This window comes from Neofelis nebulosa, chromosome 4, assembly GCF_028018385.1.
Source record: "Neofelis nebulosa isolate mNeoNeb1 chromosome 4, mNeoNeb1.pri, whole genome shotgun sequence".
In the NCBI taxonomy this organism is placed as follows: Eukaryota; Metazoa; Chordata; class Mammalia; order Carnivora; family Felidae; genus Neofelis; species Neofelis nebulosa.
Window position 1 is genome coordinate 150,422,720 of NC_080785.1, and position 25,124 is coordinate 150,447,843.

The following is a 25,124-nucleotide window of genomic DNA, read 5'->3' on the forward strand; positions in this document are numbered from 1 at the left end:
GTCATGATCTTGAGGTCCGTGGGTTCAAGCCCCACATCAGGCTCTGTGCTGACAGCTCAGAGCTTGGAGCCTGCTTCCAATTCTGTGTCTCCCTCTCTTTCTGCTCCTCCCCTACTCACTCTCTCTCTCTCTCTCTCTCTCAAAATATAAACAAACATTAAAAAAATTTTTAAATCATTAAATAGGTAAAAGATAGTGAATGACTAAAATGTAAAAATGAACTCTAAGATATAACCAAGGTAGCAACTATGAAAAGATATTGCCACCTTTAAGGCTAAGTTAAAAGTAAACAAGAAAAAAAGCTTAGTAACTTACAGAAGGGGTCCCAAAAAGCTAAGATACTGATCTCTGATGAAATGGTAGGCGACTGCAGAAACTGCTACAGTGAGAATTGCTGGAGGCCACTCATCAGAACCAAGACCACTGCTTGCCATAGAGAATACTATAGGGACCAACTGCCTGCAGAGCAGTTTGCTACAGGGATAAAATAAAAACAGGAAGAACCAAGCCCTTCATCCTCCAGCCTAGTAGTCTCCCTACAGTGCCTTCTTATTGGCAGAACCTAATAAAGATTCAGCTGGCAGAGAAGAAATGTGGTTTGCTGAGTCTCCAGCTCTAGTATCATAAAAAAGGGCTAAGAAGGGCAGGTTCAGAACTCAGACAGTAAGTCAATAACTGGCACAATCAACATCTTTAAGTCCCTCATCTTGCCCTATTTAGACTGTCCCAAAAGAGTCTTCTATCTCCTGTTTTGGAAGGTAAAGGTCTGGCTTCCAGGATTTTGAGAGCCAAGTGGGAAATGAAGGCTAGAAGTTTCTATATTCAATATTCAGTATGAATGCTGTCACTTAATCCCATTTTAAATACAAAGCCTATTTCCTTTGGAACTGTGCAGGAAGTCTCCCAATCCACAGATGTTCTATCCTCTATGAAAAAAAAACCTCAAAATTTTTATCAGTATGAGGGAGAGCTGTCACCAAAGGAGATGAAATAAGGGAGAAGACCTGTATGATTTCATCCTCATTTCTAAAAGGACCTGCTGCTCTAATTCCTATGCCTTTTAAGGATCTGCAGTGTAAATAAGGTTGGTTCCCAGCTATTCCTACTACATGCTTGGGATTCAGCTATCTCGGGTGTGTTAAGTCATAGTTTCCACTCTTCCAATGCCTTGCCAACTTTGCTTGTCCTAGTGGGTGTACTGCATTTTTTAAATCCCTATACTTTCATTCTGTAGTGTTTCAGAAAGAAGCAAAATCAAGTACAAATATTCAATACTCCATTGTAACTTAAAAGTTCCATTATTTTCAACACAGTAGCAAATTTTCAACATTTTAGAGTTTGTAAGGTTACTTTGAGGGGCATTCCAAATATTTTTTGAAAAAAGCTCAATATTACTAGAATCCTTATATAATCTACCAACGTGCCTTCTCTAAGCATAAGATTCATCCAGATATATATGCCATAATAAATTGTTACTAAAGTGTTTGTAAATTTATGGTTGTATTTAGTAATAAAAATACAATTAAAAAGAATAAAGACCTGACACAAAAAAGAATAAAGATCTGATACAAAGATGCATAATCTTTTTCAGTCCTAGTAGTAGCACCCAAACTGTGATAGAAAAAATTGTGAGCAATTTCTTAAAATAAACTGTAATTTTCCTCCAAAAGCTCAAACTTCACCTATGTAGCTAAAATTTCCATTAAAAAAATAGCTATCTTGCATATCTTATAGAGGGGAACCTGAGGCACCACAAGGTCATGCTGTCATAAATCATCCACAACAGAACTAGAAACAGAACTCTGATCTCCCAAGATCTGTTTCATGTATCCTCTCCACAAAACCAATGGTGTATCCTGATGAAGGCACACTAGGAAATAGCAGTGAATATGTAGGAAATGAGAATACAAAGAGAAGAGAAACAAAAGTTTGAAATGCCTGGGCCATTCACTTGTCAAAGATCACATCAGACTTAGATTATCAGCATCACTCTGAACCTCTGACAAATTTGATTTCAAGTATATACATAAAATTACAAAAAAATTTACAATCCTCCTCTGCCCACCACAGACCCAAGGGAGACAAACACATATCTATTTAAACTTCAGGGCACCTGGGTGGCTCAGTCAGTTAAACGTCCAACTTTGGCTCAGGTCATGATCTCATGGTCATGAGTTTGAGCCCCACATCGGGTTCTGTGCTGACAGCTCAGAGTCTGGAATCTGCTTCATGTTCTGTGTCTCCCTCTCTCTCTGCCCCTCCCCTGCTTGCTCTCTCTCTCTCTCTCTCTCTCTCTCTCTCTCAAAACTAGACATTCAAAAAAAATCTTTAAAGACTTTAAACTTCAAACTTTGAGTCTTCTTTCTATAGTCCAAAGTATATCATTAACTTAACAAACTCTCATAAAATACTCCATGAATGAAAACCTTCCCAGTGACCAGAAAACCATTAATTTAAAACCCTATTGCTCAAATGTCCAAAAATAGAAAATCTCATAAATACATCTGTTAAGTGTTCATTTGTTCACTTTTTAAGTAACCTATTTGGAGAAACACCAAGCTCCACAAAACCCAATAAACTTTAGAAATGGACCTCAAGGGGCACCTGGGTGACTCAGTCAGTTGAGCCTCTAACTTCAGCTCAGGTCATGTTCTCACAGCTCCTGAGTTCGAGCCCCACAACAAGCTTGTTGCTGTCAGCACAGAGCCCGCTTTAGATCCTCTGTCCCTGTCTTTCTCTGCCCTTCCCCCGCTCATGCTCACACGCGCGCTCTCTCTCTCTCTCGCTCTCTCTCTCTCTCTCTCTCAAAAATAAACAATAAAAAAAATTTAAATGGATCTCAAGAAATAGTTTTTCCAAAACTAGAGTCTCAATGAATTCCAAATAGCTTACTCAGAGCAGACAAGCAGAATCCTCTTGTCTGCCACATACCACCTATGTTCCCTTCACCTTAAGCTTAAGTTTCATCACCTAAACATGGAAGTAGTAATGTTTCAAAGGTCATTTTGAGCATTAACTGAAAAAAAATGAATGTATAATATCTACTTATTGCCAAAATATGGTAGGTAGAGAGCAAATGATTATTATGAAACTCTTACTTTTATTTTTTTAAGGTTTATTTATTTTTGAGAGAGTGCGCCCATGAACAGGGGAGGGGCAGAGAGTGAAGGGGACAGAGGATTCAAAGCAGGCTCCGTGCTGACAGCAGAGAGCCTAATGTGGGGCTTGAACTCACAAACCATGAGATCAAGACCTGAGCTGAAGTCGAACACTCAACTGACTGAGTCACCCAGGCTCCCTTCTTATCAATTTTAAACATTAACTTAAGTTGCAAACATAATGAAAAATCTGCCAAAGGCATTTAAAACATGGTTATGTGTTCAGAACTATCTTAATGTACACTAAGTCATCTGAATATCTGTAACAATTTTCATTCATAAATCATTTCCTAAAATGAACAAAAATAAAATCATTATCATTAAAAGGGAAATTTTTTTTTCTTATCAGAAAGATGTACATTTTTCCTATCCATAAAATCTCATTAAAATTTAAGTCTTTAAAATGCCATTAAACAGGCATCTGGTTGGGTCAGTCGGTTAAGTGTCCGACTTCAACTCAGGTCATGATTTCTCAGTCCACGAGTTCAAGCCCCACGATGGGTTCTGTGCTGACAGCTCAGAGCTTGGAGTGTGCTTGCAACTCTGTGTGTGTGTGTGTGTGTGTGTGTCAAAAATAAGCATTAACATTTTTTTAAAAAATAAAAAATTAAATAAAATGCCACTAAAAATTGGCAGGAATGTTTATCCAACAAAGTACAGTAGTACACTAACTACACTAATAAGGCAGGTACCCAACCTTGGGAGGTATTATATAACTTTTCAACAATGTAAGTTATAATGAAATATCTTCTTTCTACAGCTGTATCAGAAAGTTAAAACTAGTGCACTGATACGGATATTGATTCTTAGTCTGAATATTATAGAGAGACAAGATAAGAAAAGGAAAACCAAATTTAAACAAATTGAAAGCTGGCACAAAATAGTCGTATTGGTTGGAATATGCATAAATCAAAAATTAGAAAAGATATCAGGAGATTTCTAGATGACTTCACCTGGCTGACCTTGCCGACTCACTGACAGATTCACCTTGAGCAACATGAGAACTGAATTACTTTCCTCCCTCTGTAAACAAAATAATTATGGCAATATTTAGATTCATTCTGGGGCACCTGGGTGGCTCAGTCAGTTAAGCCTCTAACTTTGGCTCAGGTCATGATCTCACTGTTCGTGAGTTCGAGCCCCATGTTGGGCTCTGTGCTGTCAGCTCAGAGCCTAGAGCTTGCTTCAGATTATGTCTCCCTCTCTCTCTCTGCCCCTCCCCAGCTCATGCTCTCTCTCTCTAAAAACTAAAGATTTAAAAAAAATTTTTAATATATATATTTGGATTTATCCTAATCACAGAAAAACTAACATAATTAAGAAGCTTTTATATTACTTAGATCCCTTAGAATAAAATATTATTTTTTAAACTAATTTTTCAACTAGTTTGTATTTTTCACACTACTTTAAAAGAGAAACTTGTTATTAAATATATACTTTTTTAAGTTTTACTTAAAACCAAGTTAGTTAACATATAGTATAATAATGGTTTCAGGAGTAGAATTTAGTGATTCACCACTTACAATTAACACCCCATGCTCATCCCAACAAGTGCCCTCCTTAGTACCCATTATCCATTTAGCCCATCCCCCCACCTGCCTCCCCTCCAACAACCCTCAGTTTATTCTTTGTAGTTGAGAGTCTCTTATGGTTTGCCTCCCTTTCTGTTTTTATCTTATTTTTCCTTCCCTTCCCCTATGTTCATCTGTTGTGTTTCTCAAATTCCACATAAGAGTGAAATCATGTATTTGTCTTTGTCTGACTCATTTATTTCACTTAGCATAATACATTCCAGTTCTACCTATGGTGTTGCAAATGGCAAGGTTTTATTCTTTTTGAATGCCAAGTAGTATTCCATTGTGTGTACACCACATCTTCTTTATCCATTCACGGTCTGTAGACATTGGGCTCTTTCCATAATTTGGCTATTGTTGATAGTGCTGCTATAAACATTGGGGTGCATGTGCCCCTTCAAATCCACATTTTTGTATCCTTTGGATAAATACCCTAGCAGTACAGCTGCAGGTCATAGGGTAGTTTTGCTTTTTATTTTCTGAGGAACTTCCATCTGTTCTCCAGAGTAGCCACACCAGTTTGCATTCCCACCAGCAGTGCAAAAGGATTTCCGTTTCTCCACATCCTTGCCAACATCTATAGTCTCCTGATATGCTCATTTTAGCCATTCTGATAGGTGTGAAGTACTATCTCATTATGGTTTTGACTTGTATTTCCCTGATGATGAGTAACGTTGAGCATCTTTTCATGTGTTTGTTAGTCATCTGGATGTCTTCTTTGGAAAAGTGTCTATCCATGTCTTCTGCCCATTTCTTCACTGTATTATTTGTTTCTTGGGTGTTGACTTTGGTAAGTTCCTTATAGATTTAGGATACTAACCCTTTATCTGATATGTCATTTGCAAATATCTTCTCCCATTCCATCAGTTGCCTTTTACTTTTGTTGATTGTTTCCTTCACCATGCAGAAGGTTTTTATCTTGATGAGGTGCCAGCAGTTCATTTTGGCTTCTCTTTCCCTTGCCTCCAGACACATGTTGAGTAAGAAGTTGCTGCAGCCAAGGTCAAAGATGTTTTGCCTGCTTCTCCTCGAGGATTTTGATGGCTTCCTGTCTTATGTTTAATCTTTCATCCATTTTGAGAGTATTTTTGTGTATGGTGTAAGAAAGTGGGCCAAGTTCATTCTTCTGCATGTCACTGTCCAGTTTTCCCAACACCATACTTTGTCTTTTTTTTCCACTGGTATATCTTTCTGCTTTTTCAAAGATTAGCTGGCCATACGTTTGTGGGTCCATTTCTGGGTTCTCTATTCTGTTCCATTGACCTGAGTGTCTGTTTTGTGCCAGTACCATACTGTCTTAATGATTACAACTTTGTAATACATCTTAAAGTCTGGGACTGTGATGCCTCCAGCTTCAGTTTTTGTGGGGTTTTTTTGAATGTTTTATTTATTTTTTTATTTTAGAGAGAGAGGGAGACAGAGAGCCTGTGAACACAAGCAGAAGAGGGGCAGAGACAGAATCCCAAGCAGGCTCTGTGCTGTCAGTGCAGAGTTCAACTCAGGGCTCAGTCTCATGAACCATGAGATTGTGACCTGAGCCAAGATTAAGAATCAGACGCCTAATGGACTGAGCCATCCAGGTGCCCCCAGAATCATCCATTTCTAAAGCAAACAAAAAATTGGTTCCTCTTAATGAGGAATGATATTTAGAAAAATTTGAACTCTGATCTGGGCATTAAGATCATTGCTTCAGGAGTGGTTTTTTTCCCCCCTCAAGGTCTTTCAGTAGTTTTTGTCTGTCTGTTGCTGCATAACAAAGCACCCCAAGCCATAATGACTTGAAACAACAGCTTATTAACGTCTCTCGCATTTATGACTGGGCTCAGCGAGGCAGTTCTCACCTGCGGCTTTTAAGCAGTTGTAGTTAAATGGTGGCCATGGATGGAGTTGTCTAGAGGTTTGATTGGAATTGACATCCAAGACTTGGCAGTTGCTGCTGGCCATCAGTTGAAAGCTCAGCCAAGACTTTCAACTGGAGCACTTCCAGGTGTCTTCTCCATGTAGGTTAGGCTTACACTGCATGATGGGTAGATTCTGAGAGGAGGTATCCCACGAGTATGAGAGGGAAGCAGAACTGCCTTTGCTCTTGCAGGCAGAGTCTCAAAGTTGCCCAATGTCCTTTCCTGAATATTCTACTGGTAAAAGTAGACACAGACAAGCTCGGATTCAAACAGGTGGAGACAATGATACCACCTCTTTTAGGCAGACTGGTGTGCATGTACAGGGAGAGAAGAAGTTGATAGTAGCCAGATTTGGAGACAAACTACTATATTTATATTAGAAATGATGAGTTTATACTGATACCTCCAATTTGGTTCTAAGCCTACAATGATCTCCCTTGTCTGCAGCTCCCTTCTCAGTTATTCAATCAGATGACACACACCCAAAATAGTTTCAGGACTGATGTACACATTTCACTATGAAAAACAAACCCAGTATGAAGAGATCAAGATTTGTTTGTAGTTCTTGTTTTCGTAGACTGAGGACTTTTTTTTCTTTTGTACACTTTTAGTTTCAAAATTTTGGATGACATTTTTCTCTTTCCTATCTTACAAACTGTTTTCTGTGTTCCATAAAAATCAATGATCTCAAATAGTTACTAAAAGTAGTTATTTAAATCTTGTTGAATATTTTTTCTTGCAGTCCTTTTTATAATGCTATTTCAAATTAAACAAATGATAAAATTCAGAAATAAACTCTTAATAGTCATTCTAATTTTAATGTATCAATCATCAATATTCACTATCATTTCTTATATATACACATTATTTAATAACACTTAATTTAAAGCACCTTCACTTACAGGAAGATACACACTAAGATGTTGTTTTATTGATTTCCCAAACATTTGCTCATCATAAACTCTTTTTGATAAGCCCTGAATGATTGTCACTTTCTTTGTATAAGTCTCTCACCCATAAGACTTTCTTTTTGGAAATGCACATATTTTTTTAATTTATTATTTTTTTTTTTACATTCAAGTTAGTTATCATATAGTGCAATAATGATTTCAAGAGTAGATTCCCTGGTGCCCCTTACCCATTTAGCCCATCTCCCCTCCCACAACCCCTCCAGTAACCCTCTGTTTTCTGTATTTAAGAGTCTCCTATGTTTTGTCCCCCTCCCTATTTTTATATTATTTTTGCTTCCCTTCTCTTACGTTCTGTTTTGTATCTTAAAGTCCTCATATGAGTGAAGTCATATGATATTTGTCTTTCTCTAATTTCAGTTAGCATAATACCCTCTAGTTCCATCCATGCAGCTACAAATGGCAAGATTTCATTCTTTTTGATTGCCGAGTAATATTCCATTGTATATATACACCACATCTTCTTTATCCATTCATCCATCGATGGACATTTGGGCTCTTTCCATACTTTGGCTATTGTTGATAGTGCTGCTATAAACATCGGGGTGCATATGCCCCTTCGAAACAGCATACCCGTATCCCTTGGATAAATACCTAGTAGTGTAATTGCTGGGTCGTAGGGTAGTTCTATTTTTAATGTTTTAAGGAACCTCCATACTGTTTTCCAGAGTGGCTGCACCAGTTTGCATTCCCACCAGCAGTGCCAAAGAGATCCTCTTTCTCCACATCCACACCAACACCTGTTGTTGCCTAAGTTGTTAATGTTAACCATTCTGACAGGTGTGAGGTGGTATCTCATTGCGGTTTTGACGATGAGTGATGTTGACAATTTTTTCATGTGTCGGTTGGCCATCTGGAGGTCTTCTTCGGAGAAGTGTCTATTTATGTCTTTTGCCCATTTCTTCACTGGATTATTTGTTTTTTGGGTGTTGAGTCTGATGAGTTCTTTATAGATTTTGGATACTAACCCTTTATCTGATATGTCGTTTGCAAATATCTTCTCCCATTCTGTTGGTTGCCCTTTAGTTTTGCTGATTGTTTCCCTCACTGTGTAGAAGCTTTTTATTTTGATGAGATCCCAAAAGTTCATTTTTGCTTTTGTTTTCCCTTGCCTCCGGAGATGTGTTGAGTAAGAAGTTGCTGCGGCCAAGCTCAAAGAGGTTTTTGCCTGCTTTCTCCTCAGGGATTTTGATGGTTTCCTGTCTTACATTTAGGTTTTTCATCCATTTTGAGCTTATTTTTGTGTGTGATGTAAGAAAGTGGTCCAGGTTCATTTTCCTGCATGTCGCTGTCCAGTTTTCTCAGCACCACTTCCTGAAGAGACTGTCTTTATTCCATTGGATATTTTTCCCTGCTTTGTCAAAGAGTAGTTGGCCATATGTTTGTGGGCCCATTTCTGGGCTTTCTATTCTGTTCCATTGATCTGAGTGCCTGTTTTTGTGCCATTCAGTTTTCTTTTTCAAGATTGCTTTGGCTATTCGGGGTCTTTCCTGGTTCCATACAAATTTTAGGATTGTTTGTTCTAGATCCGTGAAAAATGCAGGTATTATTTTGATAGAGATTGCATTGAATATGTAGATTGCTTTGGGTAATATTGACATTTTAACAGTGTTTGTTCTTCCAATCCATGAGCATGGAATATTTTTCCACTTTTATGTGTCTTCTTCAATTTCTTTTATAAGCTTTCTATGGTTTTCACTGTATAGATTTTTCACCTCTTTGGTTAGGTTTATTCCTAGGTATTTTATGGTTTTTGGTGCAACCGTAAATGGGATCGATTCCTTGATTTCTCTTTCTTTGTTTCATTAATGGTGTATAGAAATGCAACCGATTTCTATGCACTGATTTTATATCCTGCAATTTTGATGAATTCATGGATCAGTTCCAGCAGTTTTTTGGTGGAATCTTTTGGATTTTCCATATAAAGTATCATGTCATCTGAGAAGAGTCAAAGTTTGACTTCCTTCTTGCTGATTTGGATGACTTTTATTTCTTTGTATTGTCTGATTGCTGAAGCTAGGTTATATATATATTATATCTATATATATTATATACCTGTATTATATTATATATAACTTAAAAGTTGCTAAGAGTATATCTCAAATGCCACTGTAAAAAAGAAATTATAATTATGTGACTTGATGGAAGTGTCAGCTTGCTGTTATGGTTGTTATAATTTTTCAGTATGTAAGTATATCAACTTTCAAGTATATAATACAATGTATTATACTTATATATTATATACTTATAATATATAATTATACACATATGAATTAATATAATGTAACATAATATATACCTATATTATACCTATAATATAATTCAAGAAAATATCAGATTTACACTATTCAGCTTGAGAGTGGAAATGTTCTTACAGAAAAGCCTGCATTGAGGCACCTGGTGGCTCAGTTAAGTGTCCAACTCTTTTTTTTTAATATAATTTATTGTCAAATTGGTTTCCATACAACACCCAGTGCTCATCCCAAAAGCTGCCCTCTTTCCTGCCCATCACCCACTTTCCCTCTCCCCTACCCCCATCAACACTCAGTTTATTCTCAGTCCTTAAGAGTCTCTTATGGTTTGCCTCCCTCCCTCTCTGTAACTTTTTTTTTCCCCTTCCCCTCACCCATGGTCTTCTGTTAAGTTTCTCAAGATCCACATATAAATGAAAACATATGGTATCTGCCTTTCTCTGCCTGACTTATTTCACTTAGCATAATACCCTCCAGTTCCATCCATGTTGCTGCAAATGGCAGGATTTCATTCTTTCTCATTGCCAAGTAGTATTCCATTGTATGTATAAACCACATCTTCTTTATCCATTCATCAGTTGATGGACATTTAGGCTCTTTCCATATTTTGGCTATTGTTGAAAGTGCTGCTATAAACATTGGGGTACATCAACACTCCTGTATCTTTTGGATAAATTCCTAGCAGTGCTATTGCTGGGTCATGGGGTAGTTCTATTTTTAATTTTTTGAGGAACCTCTACACTGTTTTCCAGAGAGGCTGCATCAATTTGCATTCCCACCAACAGTGTAAGAAGGTTCCCATTTCTCCACATCCTCGCCAGCATTTATAGTTTCCTAATTTGTTCATTTTAGCCGCTCTGACTGGCATGAGGTGACATCTCATTGTAGTTTTGATTTGTATTTCCCTGATAATGAGTGATGTTAAGCATCTTTTCATGCCTGTTGGCCATCTGGATGTCTTCTCTGGAAAAGTGTCTATTCATGTCTTCTGCCGTTTCTTCACTGGATTATTGGTTTTTCGGGTGTGAAGTTTGGTGAGTTCTTTATAGATTTTTAGATACTAGCCCTTTGTTCAGTATGTCATTTGCAAATATCTTTTCCCATTCCATCAGTTGCCTTTCCGTTTTGTTGATTGTTTCCTTTGCAGTGCAGAAGCGTTTTATCTTCATGAGGTCCCAATAGTTCATTTTTGCTTTTAATTCCCTTCCCTTTGGAGATGTGTTGAGTAAGAAATTGCTGCACTGAAGGGGCGCCTGGGTGGCTCAGTCGGTTAAGCGGCCGACTTCGGCTCAGGTCACGATCTCGCAGTGCGTGAGTTCGAGCCCCGCGTCGGGCTCTGTGCTGACAGCTCAGAGCCTGGAGCCTGTTTCAGATTCTGTGTCTCCCTCTCTCTCTGCCCCTCCCCTGTTCATGCTCTGTCTCTCTCTGTCTCAAAAATAAATAAACATTAAAAAAAAAAAAATTTTAAAAAGAAATTGCTGCACTGAAGTCAAAGAGGTTTTTTCCTGCTTTCTCCTCTAGGGTTTTGATGGTTTCTTGTCTCACATTCAGGTCCTTCATCTATTTTGAGTTTATTTTTGTGTATGGTGTAAGAAAGTGATCTAGTTTCATTCTTCTGCATGTTGCTGTCCAGCTCTCCCAGCACCATTTGTTAAAGAGACTGTCTTTTCAGATACCATACGTTTTCACTCTTATGTGGATCCTGAGAAACTTAACTGAAGACCATGGGGGAGGGGAAGGAAAAAAAAAAAAGAGGTTAGAGAGGGAGAGAGCCAAAGCATAAGAGACCCTTAAAAACTGAGAACTGAGGGTTGATGGGGGGTGGGAGGGAGGAGAGGGTGGGTGATGGGTATTGAGGAGGGCACCTTTTGGGATGAGGACTGGGTGTTGTATGGAAACCAACTGGACAATAAATTTCATATTAAAAATAAATAAATAATAAATAATAAATGAAAAAAAGACTTTTTTCCACTGGATACTCTTTCATGTTTTGTCAAAGTTTAGTTGGCCATACATTTGTGGGTCCAATTCTGGGATCTCTATTCTATTTCATTGGTCTATGTGTCTGTTTTAGTGCCCATACCATACTGTCTTGATGATTACAGCTTTGTAGTAGAGGCTAAAGTATGGAATTGTGATCACTCCCATTTTGGTTTTCTTCTTCAGTATTCCTTTGGTTATTCGGGGTCTTTTGTGGTTCCATACGAATTTTAGGATTGTTTGGTCTAGCTTTGAGAAGAATGCTGGTGCAATTTTGCTTGGTATTACATTGAGTGTGTAAATTGCTTTGGGTAGTATTGACATTTTAACAATATTTATTCTTCCAATCCATGAGCATGGAATGTTTTTCCATTTCTTTGTATCTTCTTCAATTTCCTTCATAAGCTTTCTACAGTTTTCAGCATACAGATCTTTTAAATAAAAGATAAGAACCATATGGTCCTGTCAATACATGCAGAGAAAGCATTTGACAAAATACAGCATCCTGTCTTGATGAAAACCCTCAAGGAAGTCAGGATAGAAGGAACATACTTAAACATCATAGAGGCCATTTATGAAAGGCCCACAGCTAATATCCTCAATGGGGAATAACTGACAGCTTTCCCCCTGAGATCAGGAACACAACAGGGATGTCCACTCTCACCACTGTTATTTAACATAGTATTGTAAGTCCTAGCATCAGCAATCAGACAACAAAATATAATAAAAGGCATCAAAACTGTCAAAGATGAAGTCAAACTTTCACTTTTCACAGACAACATGATACTTTACATGGAAAACCCGACATATTCCACCAAAAGTCTGCTAGAACTGATACGTGAATTCACCAAAGTTGCAGGGTACAAAATTAATATACAGAAATAGGTTGCATCTTTATACACTAATAATGAAGCAACAGAAAGAGAAATAAAGAAATTTATCCCATTCACAACTGTACCAAGAACCATAAAATTCCTACAAATAAACCTAACCAACTCTTGATTTCAACTCAGGTCACAGTTTGTTTTGGTTCAGTAGTTCTAGCCCCACATTGCACTCTGCACTGACAATGCAGAGCCTGCTTGGGATTCTCTCTGTCTCCTCTCTCTACCCTCCCCCAATTACACTCTCTTTTTCTGTCTCAAAATAAATAAATAAACTTTTTAAAAAAGGGAAAAGAAAAGAAAGCATCAATTTTAGGGCTAAGGACAGCACAGGAATAGGCACCTAAGGCAAATCAGACTAAGATAATGAGGAAGGGGATAGAAATGTTCAAGGTAAACTGGAAACTGGAACTGAGTGAGAAATCTACAGCAGGAGACTCAAAGTCAAATCAGGCTATGGATCATGAATCTAGATAATAAAACAGGGCATGAATAAGATGTCTTCAGAGAGCTATACAGACAACAAATCAGGAAACAGACACAATCTGGATAATTGGCATGAATCTTCAAGCATAAAGCATATGTTATAAGCAACAAACATTGTCTCAATAATGAAACTAGAGATTTTTTTTTACATACTTTCATTTACAAGCATGAGCCCAGCAAGTGAATTTAAATGTAATTCTTGCTTAGAGGGGATGTGATGAAGACAGAGTACCCACCTGAATTGGCTCTTTAAACAATTAGATTCTGATATTATTTATGACAGGGAAAATAACATTAACTAACAACCAAAATCAAGTAATAGTCTGAGGTCCCCTGACTGCTGTCACAAAACAATTTCTAAATCAAAATTCCAAATCAAAACCACAAAGAGATATCACCTCACACCTCTTAGGATGGGTACCATCAAAAAGACAAGAGATAACAAATGCTCACAAGGGTGTAGAGAAAAAGGAACCCTGGTGCACTGATGATGGGAATGTAAATTGGTACAGCCACTAAGGAAAACAGTATGGAAGTTGCTGAAAAACTTAAAACTAGATACCTGTATTCCCAAGTTCACTGCAGCATTATTCACAATAGTCAAAACACAGAAACAACGTAAGTGTCCATCAGTAGATGAATGGGTAAAGCAAAGGTGATACATGTATATATAAAATATATAAATATATATTTTTAAATATAAATGTCAAATATTAATTCTAGATGAACGAAACGGTAATACAAGATATAATGACAATATGCTATATAGATCAGCCATGAATTACAGTAATAAAAAAATACTAATTTAACAAGGATGATAAGTATATTGGAAGAATGTAAGAAGCATGTTTATATATCTTTGGGATAGGAAAGAATAACTGAACTAAAGTCTTATGTTCCACTACAGAGTGAATACATAAGAATAAAATAGAAAAAAATAAGAAAAAGAAATATAAGTGTGTTATTTTTCATGTTGTTTTATTAATTTATTTTATTGCTTTTATTTTTAAAATTTTTCCAGCTTTATTGAGCTATAATTGACATACAGCATTGTGTAAATTTAAGATATACAACATGTTGATTTGATACACTTACATACTGCAAAATTATTACAACTATAAAAGCAAGCTGACACTTCCATCAAGTCACATAATTACCATTTCTTTTTTATGGTGACATTTGAGATCTACTCTTAGCAACTTTCAAGTATATAATACAGTATTATTAACTATAATCACCATGATGTATGTTATATCCCGTAATTTATTTCTCTAACCTTCTCTTGTTGGTAGACATTTAGGATGTTATCTATTTTTTACTACTACACACAATGCTGTAGGTGTCTTTATGTGTACATATATAGAAGTTTCTCCAGATCAATACATTCAAATATTTTTTACCATGGCCCAGATTTAGAAATATATTTTATATCACAATCCCATACACATAAAATTGAAGCAAATCTGAAGGAAAAAAAATTTAATGATGTTACATGCAATTGAGCCAGATACCAACTGACTACCCCTGCACCAAATCTACCCTTCTCTAACCTGCTTTTTAATCCTGGAAGTGAACCCTATGATGTTTAATCCTATGTATCAACTATCTGGGCCACCCAAGTGCCCAGATACTTGGTTAAATATTATTCTGGGTGTGTCTGTAAGAGCATTTCTGGATCATACTGTGACATTTTTTATTAGCAAACTGAGTAAAGCATATTGTCTTCCCCAATGTGGGCAGGCCTCATCCAATTTACTGAAGGCCTGAATACAAAAAAATAGATGGAGTAAGAGAGATTTCACTTTCTCTGCCTGTTTTCAAGCTAGGACTCTGGTCTTCTGCATTCAGGCTTGGAATCAGACTGGAACTTAACACCATCAGTTCTCCTGGTTCTCAGGCCTTCTGACTGTGACTAGAACATTGGTTCTCTTGGTTCTCTAGCTTGCCAATTAAAGATGCTGAGACTTGTTAACCTCCATTACCATGCAAACCAATTCCTTGTAATATATATACATATATATGTACATGGGTATATGTATATATGTGTATATGTATGTATATGTGTATATGTATATATGTACATATGTGTATGTATACGTGTATATGTATATATATATATATGTATATGTATACATATATACACAACACACACACATATATATATACACACACATATGTATGTGTGTATAATATAATATACACATATCTCCTACTGGTTCTGTTTCTCTGGAAAACCCAGACTAATATAGACATACCACCATTTCTTCTTTGTCAAAACGTCCAGCATTAGGCTTTGTCAATAGAGGGTACTAATGGGACAATGCAAGGCCAGAGCAGAAAGGAGAGCTTCCCTTCCTGGTTCTGGTGCACTGTTGTTTTATTGTAAGCAGCCTAGCCAGGTGACTGGCATGTTGGAGGCCCAGTGGTGCTTACCTCAGTCACCTCCACAGACAAGCTATGGCTCTTAGGCTCTGGCAAGTCTGAGGAGCTACACCTATGGACAGCTCTGGCTCACTCATGTCATTCCGTAAGTTTTTCTGCTACCCAGCAGATTATTCCTATAGATGAGTTCCAATCCATGCCCTCTGGAAAGTTTCTTCCCCATTGACAGGCTACTTGTTCCTATGACAGCCATGACCTTTCCAAAAGGATCTGAATCTTTGCCTTGAGGCAAGGGAGTATTCTTTTAAATTCTTAGTTTCTTGCTTACTGGCTCTACCTCAGTTGCTGACGTAGTTGCTGACTCCTGCTTTTGTTATTTCTATATCCCTTTGAATGTTTTTTACCCCTTTCAGTAAATAGCCACTTTTTACTAGTTAACATTTATATTAAATATTCCCTATTCAAATTATTACTGTAATTGGATAATAACTGATACAGCAATATACTCGACACTTTAATCTATTTTTTATTAATGCTGATAGTGAGCACTAAATAGAATTTGTAACCCACTTATGATTTTATTAGGCTACCTTAAAAACACTTCTTTGAGGTATAAACTTAGAAGTTAAACTGCTAAATCACAGGATATGCACATATACCATCACAAGATATCCCCAGTGTATAAGCATGCCCACTGAAACAACTGTGCCAACAACTCAATATGTGAGACATTTTAGTCTTCTAATGAGTATGGAATTGTTCATCATCCTGATTGTAACTTGCTATTCCTTGACTGCTGACAAGACTGCTGTGAAATCCCTGATCATATTTTTCTTCATTTTTCTACTCATCTGTTATTTGTTTTCACTGGTTTATGAGTTCTTTTATATTCTATTTATCTTTGCCAGTTATATCACCAAAAAAGTTTTTCCAGTCTGTAATTTGACTTTTGTCCTTTTTTAGCAAAAATCCATTTCATTGATGCATAATTTACACACAGTGAAATGCACATTGTGAATGTACCATTCTATAAGCTTTGGCAAATGTAACACCCATGTAACCCATATTTCATCAAGACAGAAATTTTCAATCACCCTGAAAGTTCCTTCATGCCTCTTTCCAGTCAATACTCTCCCAGGAAATCACTATTCTGTCTTCTATCACCACAGATTTGTAGTGTTCCTTGTTCTTGAGGTTCATATAAGTGGAATCATATAGAATGTGAACTTTCATATCTGGCTCTTTTGTTCAGCACATTTTTTTAGATGCCTCCATGTTGTTACATTTTTTAACTTTTATAAAAATTTTTTCCAAGTCCTTTTATTTTTTAAAGTAAATTTTTTATTGATATGTAACATTCATAAGTGTACAAATCATTAGTCTACAACTAAGTAAACTTTCAAAGAATATACAACTGTATGTCCACCACTCAGATAAGTAAAATGTTATCAGCATCCCAAATGTCACTCCTGTCTCTTCCAGTCATTTGACACATACACACACCCTTAAGTTGAATGTGATACAGAAAGGAAAATGGATTGTTACTACACACAACAATATCATAGATATACTCTCAGAAAAAGAAGCGAGATAGGAGTGGTTTTCTAACCACTATTCTGACAAATATCACCAGCTATTGGTTTTACCTGGTTCTGTACTTTATGAGCACAGAACCATAACATAAACTTTTACATCTGACTTCTGTCAAGAATGTATCTGTGATATTCATCCGTATTGTTGTATGTAGTAACAATATATCATTTTCCCTTCCGTATCACATTCATTGGAAGCTATATACCACAATTTATTTACTCATTCTACTGTTGATGAACATATGGTTTTTTCCTACTTTGCAGCAATTATGAATAAAGCAATTACTAACATCTTATACATGTATTTTGCTCTTGGATATATACCTACAAAGAGATTTGCTACATCATCAGTATGTGTTGATTCAACTTTAGTAAATAGTGCCAAATACTTTTCCAAACTGGTTATCCCTTTTCCTCTCCCACCAGCAGTGTATAAAAGTTAACAGTTGTTTTATACCCTTACCAGCACTTGGTATTGCCAGTGTTTTAGATTTTAGTCATTCCAGTGGCTGTACTGTTGTATCTCACTGTGGTTTTAATTTGTATTTACCTGCTGACTGAAATTAAACACCTTTCCATATGTTTATGAACTGGAGTATCTGTTTTGTGAAGAGCCAAGCCTAGTCAAGCCTTCTGCTCATTTTTCTATTGGAATGTCTTAATTTTGATTTGTAGTAGTTCCTTATATACTCAAATACAAGTCTTGTCAAACATCTCTCTCACTCTCTAACCTGCCTTTTTTCTCTCCTTAATGATGTCTTCTGAACAACAGATCTTCATTTGAATAAAGTACAACTTACCAATCTTTTCCTTTATGCTTAGTGCTTTTGGATCCTTATCAAAAATCATTATCTGTCTACCGAAAGGCCAAGAAGAATATTTGCCTCTACTTTCTTCAAAGTACATTATGGTTTTGCATTTCATATTTAGGTCTACCTTCCATCTGGAATTGTATATAGCGCAAATGGTATGAGGTAGAGATCAAGATTCATTGCTTTCAATATTGACACGATACCATTTATTGAATAGGCTATCATTTTTTTATTCCAGGTGGCCCAGTATCACCTCTAGTAAAGGACATCATTTCCCCCAATGTGCTGCAATTATCACCTTTTTCATATATCACTGGACAATATACATGATAGTCTGTCTCTGGACTCCCTATTCTGTTTCATTATTCTGTCTTTACCCCAAAACCACAATGTCTTCATTTATAATAAAACTTGATATCCAGTAGTATAAAATTTCCAGTTTATTGCCTTCTTCATGATTATCTTGGCTATTTGTAACCTTCTGCATTTTCATATAAATGTTAGAATCAGCTTCAAAGGTAAGGGAATTAAAAGCAAAAATGAACTACTGGGACCTTATGAAGATAAAAATCTTCTGCACAGCAAAGGAAACAACCAACAAAACTAAAAGGCAACCAATGGAATGGGAAAAGATATCTGCAAATGACATATCAGACAAAGGACTAGTATACAAAATCTATAAAGAGCTCACCAAACTCCACACCCGAAAAACAACCCAGTGAAGAAATGGGCAGAAAACATGAATAGACACTTCTCTAAAGAAGACATCCAGATGGCCAACAGGCACATGAAAAGATGCTCAACGTTGCTCCTCATCATGGAAATACAAATCAAAACCACACTCAGATATCACCTCACGCCAGTCAGAGTAGCCAAAATGAACAAATCAGGAGACTATAGATGCTGGAGAGGATGTGGAGAAATGGGAACCCTCTTGCACTGTTGGTGGGAATGCAAATTGGTGCAGCCGCTCTGGAAAACAGCGTGGAGGTTCCTCAAAAAATTAAAAATAGACCTACCCTATGACCCAGCAATAGCACTGCTAGGAATTTACCCAAGGGACACAGGAGTACCGATGCATAGGGGCACTTGTACCCCAACGTTGATAGCAGCACTCTCAACAATAGCCAAATTATGGAAAGAGCCTAAATGTCCATCAACTGATGAATGGATAAAGAAATTGTGGTTTATATACACAATGGAGTACTATGTGGCAATGAGAAAGAATGAAATATGGCCCTTTGTAGCAACGTGGATGGAACTGGAGAGTGTGATGCTAAGTGAAATAAGCCATACAGAGAAAGACAGATACCATATGGTTTCACTCTTATGTGGATCCTGAGAAACTTAACAGAAACCCATGGGGGAGGGGAAGGAAAAAAATTTAAAAAAAAAGAGGTTAGAGTGGGAGAGAGCCAAAGCATAAGAGACTCTGAAAAACTGAGAACAAACTGAGGGTTGATGGGGGGTGGGAGGGAGGGGAGAGTGGGTGATGGGTATTGAGGAGGGCACCTTTTGGGATGAGCACTGGGTGTTGTATGGAAACCAATTTGACAATAAATTTCATATGTTGAAAAAAAGTGAATAAAATAAATAGCTGAGAAAAAAATAAAAAAATAAATAATAAAAAATAAAAATTAAAAAAAAATTTTTAAATAAATAAATGTTAGAATCAGCTTTTCAATTTCCATGCCTGAAGGAACAAACCTGATGGATTTTTCTTGGGACTCCATTAAACCAAGATCAATTTGGGAAGAACTGACATCTTTATGACAGTCTTTCAATCTATAAACATGGCAAATCTTTCCATTTATTTATATTTTCTTTAATTTTTATCGGGAGCCAAAACATAAGAGACTCTTAAAAACTGAGAACAAACTGAGGGTTGATGGGGAGGTGGGAGGGAGGGGAGGGTGGGTGATGGGTATTGAGGAGGGCACCTGCTGGATGAGCACTGGGTGTTTTATGGAAACCGATTTGACAATAAATTTCATATTAAAAAAATTAAATAAAAATAACAAAAATAAAAATAATTTTTATCAATAATATTTTATAGTCTTTAATGTAGATGTCTTTCATTTTTTTATTTTTTTATATTAAATATAATTTATTGTCAAATTGGTTTCCATACAACACCCAGTGCTCATCATTTTTTATTAGATTTACTTTTAGGCATTTACTGTTTGTGATACTATATAAATAGTATTGTTTCTTTAATTCATCTTCTAGTTTTTAATTGCAAATACATAGAAAATAATATATATTTAAAATACTGATACTGTAGCCATAATATTTTTAAGTTCCCTTATTTATTCCTATAGTTTTTTTATAGAATCTACTGGATACACAATTATATCATATACAAATGATAGTTTCAATTTTACCTTTCCATTCTTTATGTATTTTATTTTTCTTATTACCACACTAGTTAGTACTTATTACCACACTAGCTAGTACTGCCAGTACAATGTTCAAATGACATGATGATAGCAAGTCTCCTTACCTTATTTTTAGATCTCAGTGGGAAATCTTTCAATATTTTACAACCGAATGATATTTGCTATGGCTTTTTAGTAGGTATCTTTTACCAGATTAAGAAAATTCCCTTCTAGGGGGGCCTGGGTAGCTCAGTCAGTTAAGTATCTGACTTTGGCTCAGATTATGATCTCACGGTTCGTGGGTTCGAGCCCCACGTCAAGCTCTATGCTGACAGCTCAGAGCCTGGAGCCTGCTTTAGATTCTGTCCCTGTGTCTCTCTGCTCCACACCTGCTCACTCACTCTCTCGCTCTCTCTCTCTCAAAAATAATAAACATTAAAAAAAATTTTTTTAAGAAAATTTTCTTCTATTATTTTGCTAAGAGTTTTTATCGTGAGGGGTACTAATTTATATTTCTGTTTTAAGAAAATTTTAAATGAGTGCTGCACTAGAGCTCCCTTTCCAGAAAAGTGCACTCTCAAATTTACATGATTCCTGAGTTACACTTACTTCCATATCCATCTTAACAGCAGGCAACTGAATCAGAACTCCATTTTCATGTGCATTGTCTCCATGCACATAGGAACATAGGAACATTTCCATTCTGTTATATAATTTGAGATGGCTTCTAGTCCTGCTGAACTGCCAGCATAGGCTGCCCAGATCCTTATCCATGGTAACAATTTTGTTTCTGTCAATACTCTGATTTTGTGTGATTTCTCCCTAACTTTTTTTTTACCATATATCTTGTTGATAGGAGTACATGATTTTGAAAAATGTCACATTTTCAATAATACATAAATGTTACAGCAGAAATACTCACATATGTCACAGAAGAGGCTAATAGTCAAGCCAAACTTCATTTGAGCACATATTTACTGCCTTGTTTTAATTATAACTGATCATCACGTCCAGCCAATCAAACAGAAACACACAAATGAACTAATTACAATTCAATTCTATTCAAATGCAGCTAAGTATGGGTAGAAAATTATCTATTTGATTGTAAAATCAAAATTAATCATTTGACATAATATGTAAAAATTACATTCTGAGAGCTAACAATTAGTTATTTAATTGTTGCTATTAGAGCCAAAATAGCTCATACCTTTATGATAAAAATAGATCAGGAAGGATTTTATAACAATGTACCATAATGTGGTTGGTTATGGTTTCAAAACGATTGCTGATAATCTATTACCACAAAATAAATATATCTAACGCTACCCAATGTACCATAATGTGGTTGGTTATGGTTTCAAAACGATTGCTGATAATCTATTACCACAAAATAAATATATATCATGCTACCCAAAAGTATCACTATTTGTGTGCTGTATACATCCATACTTACCTTCACATTTTTCAAAAATCTGGACCGTTTCTCCTATTTCTAAGACCAACCCTTGAGGGACAGATCCTCGAAAGCTGCATATCACTAGAAAAACAAAGGCAAATACATCAATTAGCATTTTAAAGATTTTTTAATGTTTATTTATTTTTGAGAGAACCAGAGAGAATGCACATGAGCAGGGGAGGGGCAAAGAGAGGGAGACAAAAGATCTGAAGCAGGCTCCACACTGACAGCAGAGAGCCCAATATGGGGCTGGATGTAGGGCTCAAACTCATGAACTGCAAGATCATGACCTGAGCTAAAGTCTGAGTCACCCAGGCACCCCATCTGTTAGCATTTTTAAATACTGAGACAAGGTCAATGTCACTGAAATTAAGCCCTAACTTTTCTTAAATATATACTCTCCCTTCTTCACTAATTCATCTTTCAAATTTCTAAGCCCCTTTCAACTTAATCTGTATTTTGAGCAGTAATATTAAGTAGCTCAGAATACCGAAATATATTTTAGCAAAATTACTGTTCCTCAGTGGTGTGTGTATGTGTGTGAAAATGCTTCTGTAATCAGAGTGTCTCTCTCCATCAGCATGACTTACATTCACCTGTCCTTCTGGGGCAAATATACTTCAATTACTTAAGAAGAAATAAACACTGGAGGCTTCTGATCGAATATAACAGGCTTTTTTTTTTTTTTGAGAAAGAGAGAGCACATGTATGCACAGGGGAGGAGTAGGAGGAGAGGGAGAGAGAGAATCTCAAGCAGGCTCCACACTGGGTGTGGATCCCACGACCACAACACGGGGTTCGATCCCACAACTGTGAGGTCATAACCTGAGCTGAATGAAATCAAGAGTCAGATGCTTAACTGAGTCACCCAGACACCCCAAAACAGATAGTTTTACAGAGAATAACTAAATAGGGACACCTGGGTGGCTCAGTCAGTTAAGTATCTGACTTTGGCTCAAGTCATGATCTCACAGTTCATGAGTTCAAGCCCTGCTCTGTGCTGACAGTTCAGAGCCTGAAGCCTGCTTCGGATTCTGTGTCTCCCTCTCTCTCTACCCCTGCCCCACTTGCGCTCTGTCTCTCTCTCTCTCAAAAATAAACATTGAGAAAAACAGAATCACCAAATAAATATGAATATACTTTGAGAAACAAAGTACTCATAATAAAAATATAAACAGAAATTAATGAAATAAAAAGCAAATGTACAACAGAAAAAATATGTCATACCAATCAGAATCCCATATTTATTGCATCATAATTTACAATAGCCAAGATATGGAAGCAACCCAACTGTCCATCCACAGATGAATAAAGAAGATGTAATACATACATACACACACACACACACACACACACACACACACACACAGGAATATTACTCAACCATAAAAAATGAAATCTTGCTATTTGCAACGACATGGATAGAGAAGATGTGGGAAATATTACTCAGCCATCAAAAAGAATGAAATCTTGCCATTTGCAATGATGTGGATGGAGCTAAAGTGTATTATGTCTAGCGAAACAAGTCAGAGAAAAACAAAAACCATACGATTTCAATCATATGTGGGAATTTAGGAAACAAAACTGATGAAGATATGGGAAGGAGGAAAAAAGAGAGGGAGGGAATGAAACTACAAAAGACTCTTCATGATAGAAAACTAAGGGTTGACAGAGGGAGATGGGCTAAATGGGTGATGGCTATTAAGGAGGGCACTTGTTATGGTGAACACTGGGTATTATATGTAAGTGATGAATCATTAAATTCTATTCCTGAATTCAAAAAAGAGCTACATTTTGCTCACAAAAAATAAAAATAAAGTAAGTTCTTTGAATTGCTAGTATCAAAAAGACAAAAAGTAGTAAGTGTTGGTGAGAATGTGGAGAAAAGGGAACACTCATGATGGGAATGTAAATTGGTACAAACACTGCAGAAAACAGTATGGAGGCTCCTCAAAAAATTAAAAACAGAAATGCCATATGACCTGGTAATTCCACTACTAAGTATTTACCCAAAGAAAATGAGAACACGAATTCAAAAAGATATAAACAGCCCTATGTTTATTGTAGCATTATTTACAATAGCCAAGATATGGAAGCAACCTAAGTGTCTATAAGTAGATGAATAAAGAAGATGTGGTATACATATATATGTGTATATACACAGTGGAATATTACTCACAAAAAAGAAAGAAACCTTGCCATTCACAGCAATATGGATGGACATAGAGGGTATTATGCTAAGTGAGGTAAGTTAGAAAGAAAAAGAAAAATACCATATTATTTCACTTATGTGTGGAATCTAAAAACAAAACAGACCAAAAAAACACAGAAAAAGACCCATTAATACACAGAACTAACTTGTAGTTGCCAGAGGGGCAGCATTTGAAGAAATGGGCAAATGGGTGGAGAGTGGAAGGTACAGGTTTCACTTATGGAGTGAACATCACAGGGATGAAAGGTACCGTATAGGGAATGTTAATCAATGCTACTATAATAATGTTATATGGTGACAGATGGTAACTATACTTGTGATGAGCATAGCATAACCTATAGAGTTGTTGAATCACTATGTTGTTCACCTAAAATTAATGTAACAATGTGCATCAACTATACTTCAGTAAAAAAAAAAAAAAAGATGCAGAAAAATTGATAAACCCCTCACCAGAGTGACTCAAAACAAATAACTTCCACAAGAATGTTCACAGCAACTTTATTCACAATAGCCCAAAACTGGAAACAACCCAACTATTCATCAAGATAAGAATAGATAAAATATACACTGAAAACTATAAAAAGCTTATGAAAGAAACTGAAGAAGACACAAAGCAAATGGAAAAATATTCCATGCTCATGGATTAGAAGAACAAACATTGTTAAAATGTCGCTACTACCCAAAGCAATCTACATATACTCAATGCAATCCCTATCAAAATAACACCAGCATTCTTCACAGAGCTAGAACAAACAATCCTAAAATTTGTATGGAACCAGAAAATATCCTGAATAACGAAAGCAATCTTGAAAAGAAAACCGAAGCTGGAGGCATCACAATCCCAGACTTCAAGCTGTATTACAAAGCTGTAATCATCAAGACAGTATGGTACTAGCAAAGAAACAGACACTCATATCAATTGAATAGAATAAAAAAAACAGAAATGGACCCACAAACATACGGCCAACTACTCTTTGACAAAGCAGGGAAAAATATCCAATGGAATAAAGACAGTCTCTTCAGGAAGTGGTGCTGAGAAAACTGGACAGCGACATGCAGGAAAATGAACCTGGACCACTTTCTTACATC

The 25,124-nt window shown here is 36.4% G+C and overlaps 1 protein-coding gene across 12 annotated transcripts in view; it reads right to left on the reverse strand.

Annotated features, from left to right (window-relative positions):
- The window catches only part of DOCK3 (dedicator of cytokinesis 3), a 595,409-nt gene that overhangs the window by 483,569 nt on the left and 86,716 nt on the right, over positions 1–25,124 (reverse strand). For all 12 annotated transcript variants that reach the window (XM_058726773.1, XM_058726766.1, XM_058726765.1 and 9 more), the window contains exon 2: positions 21,821–21,904. In XM_058726773.1, the coding sequence (XP_058582756.1) occupies positions 21,821–21,904 (84 nt within the window). The remainder of the gene's footprint in view (positions 1–21,820; positions 21,905–25,124) is intronic.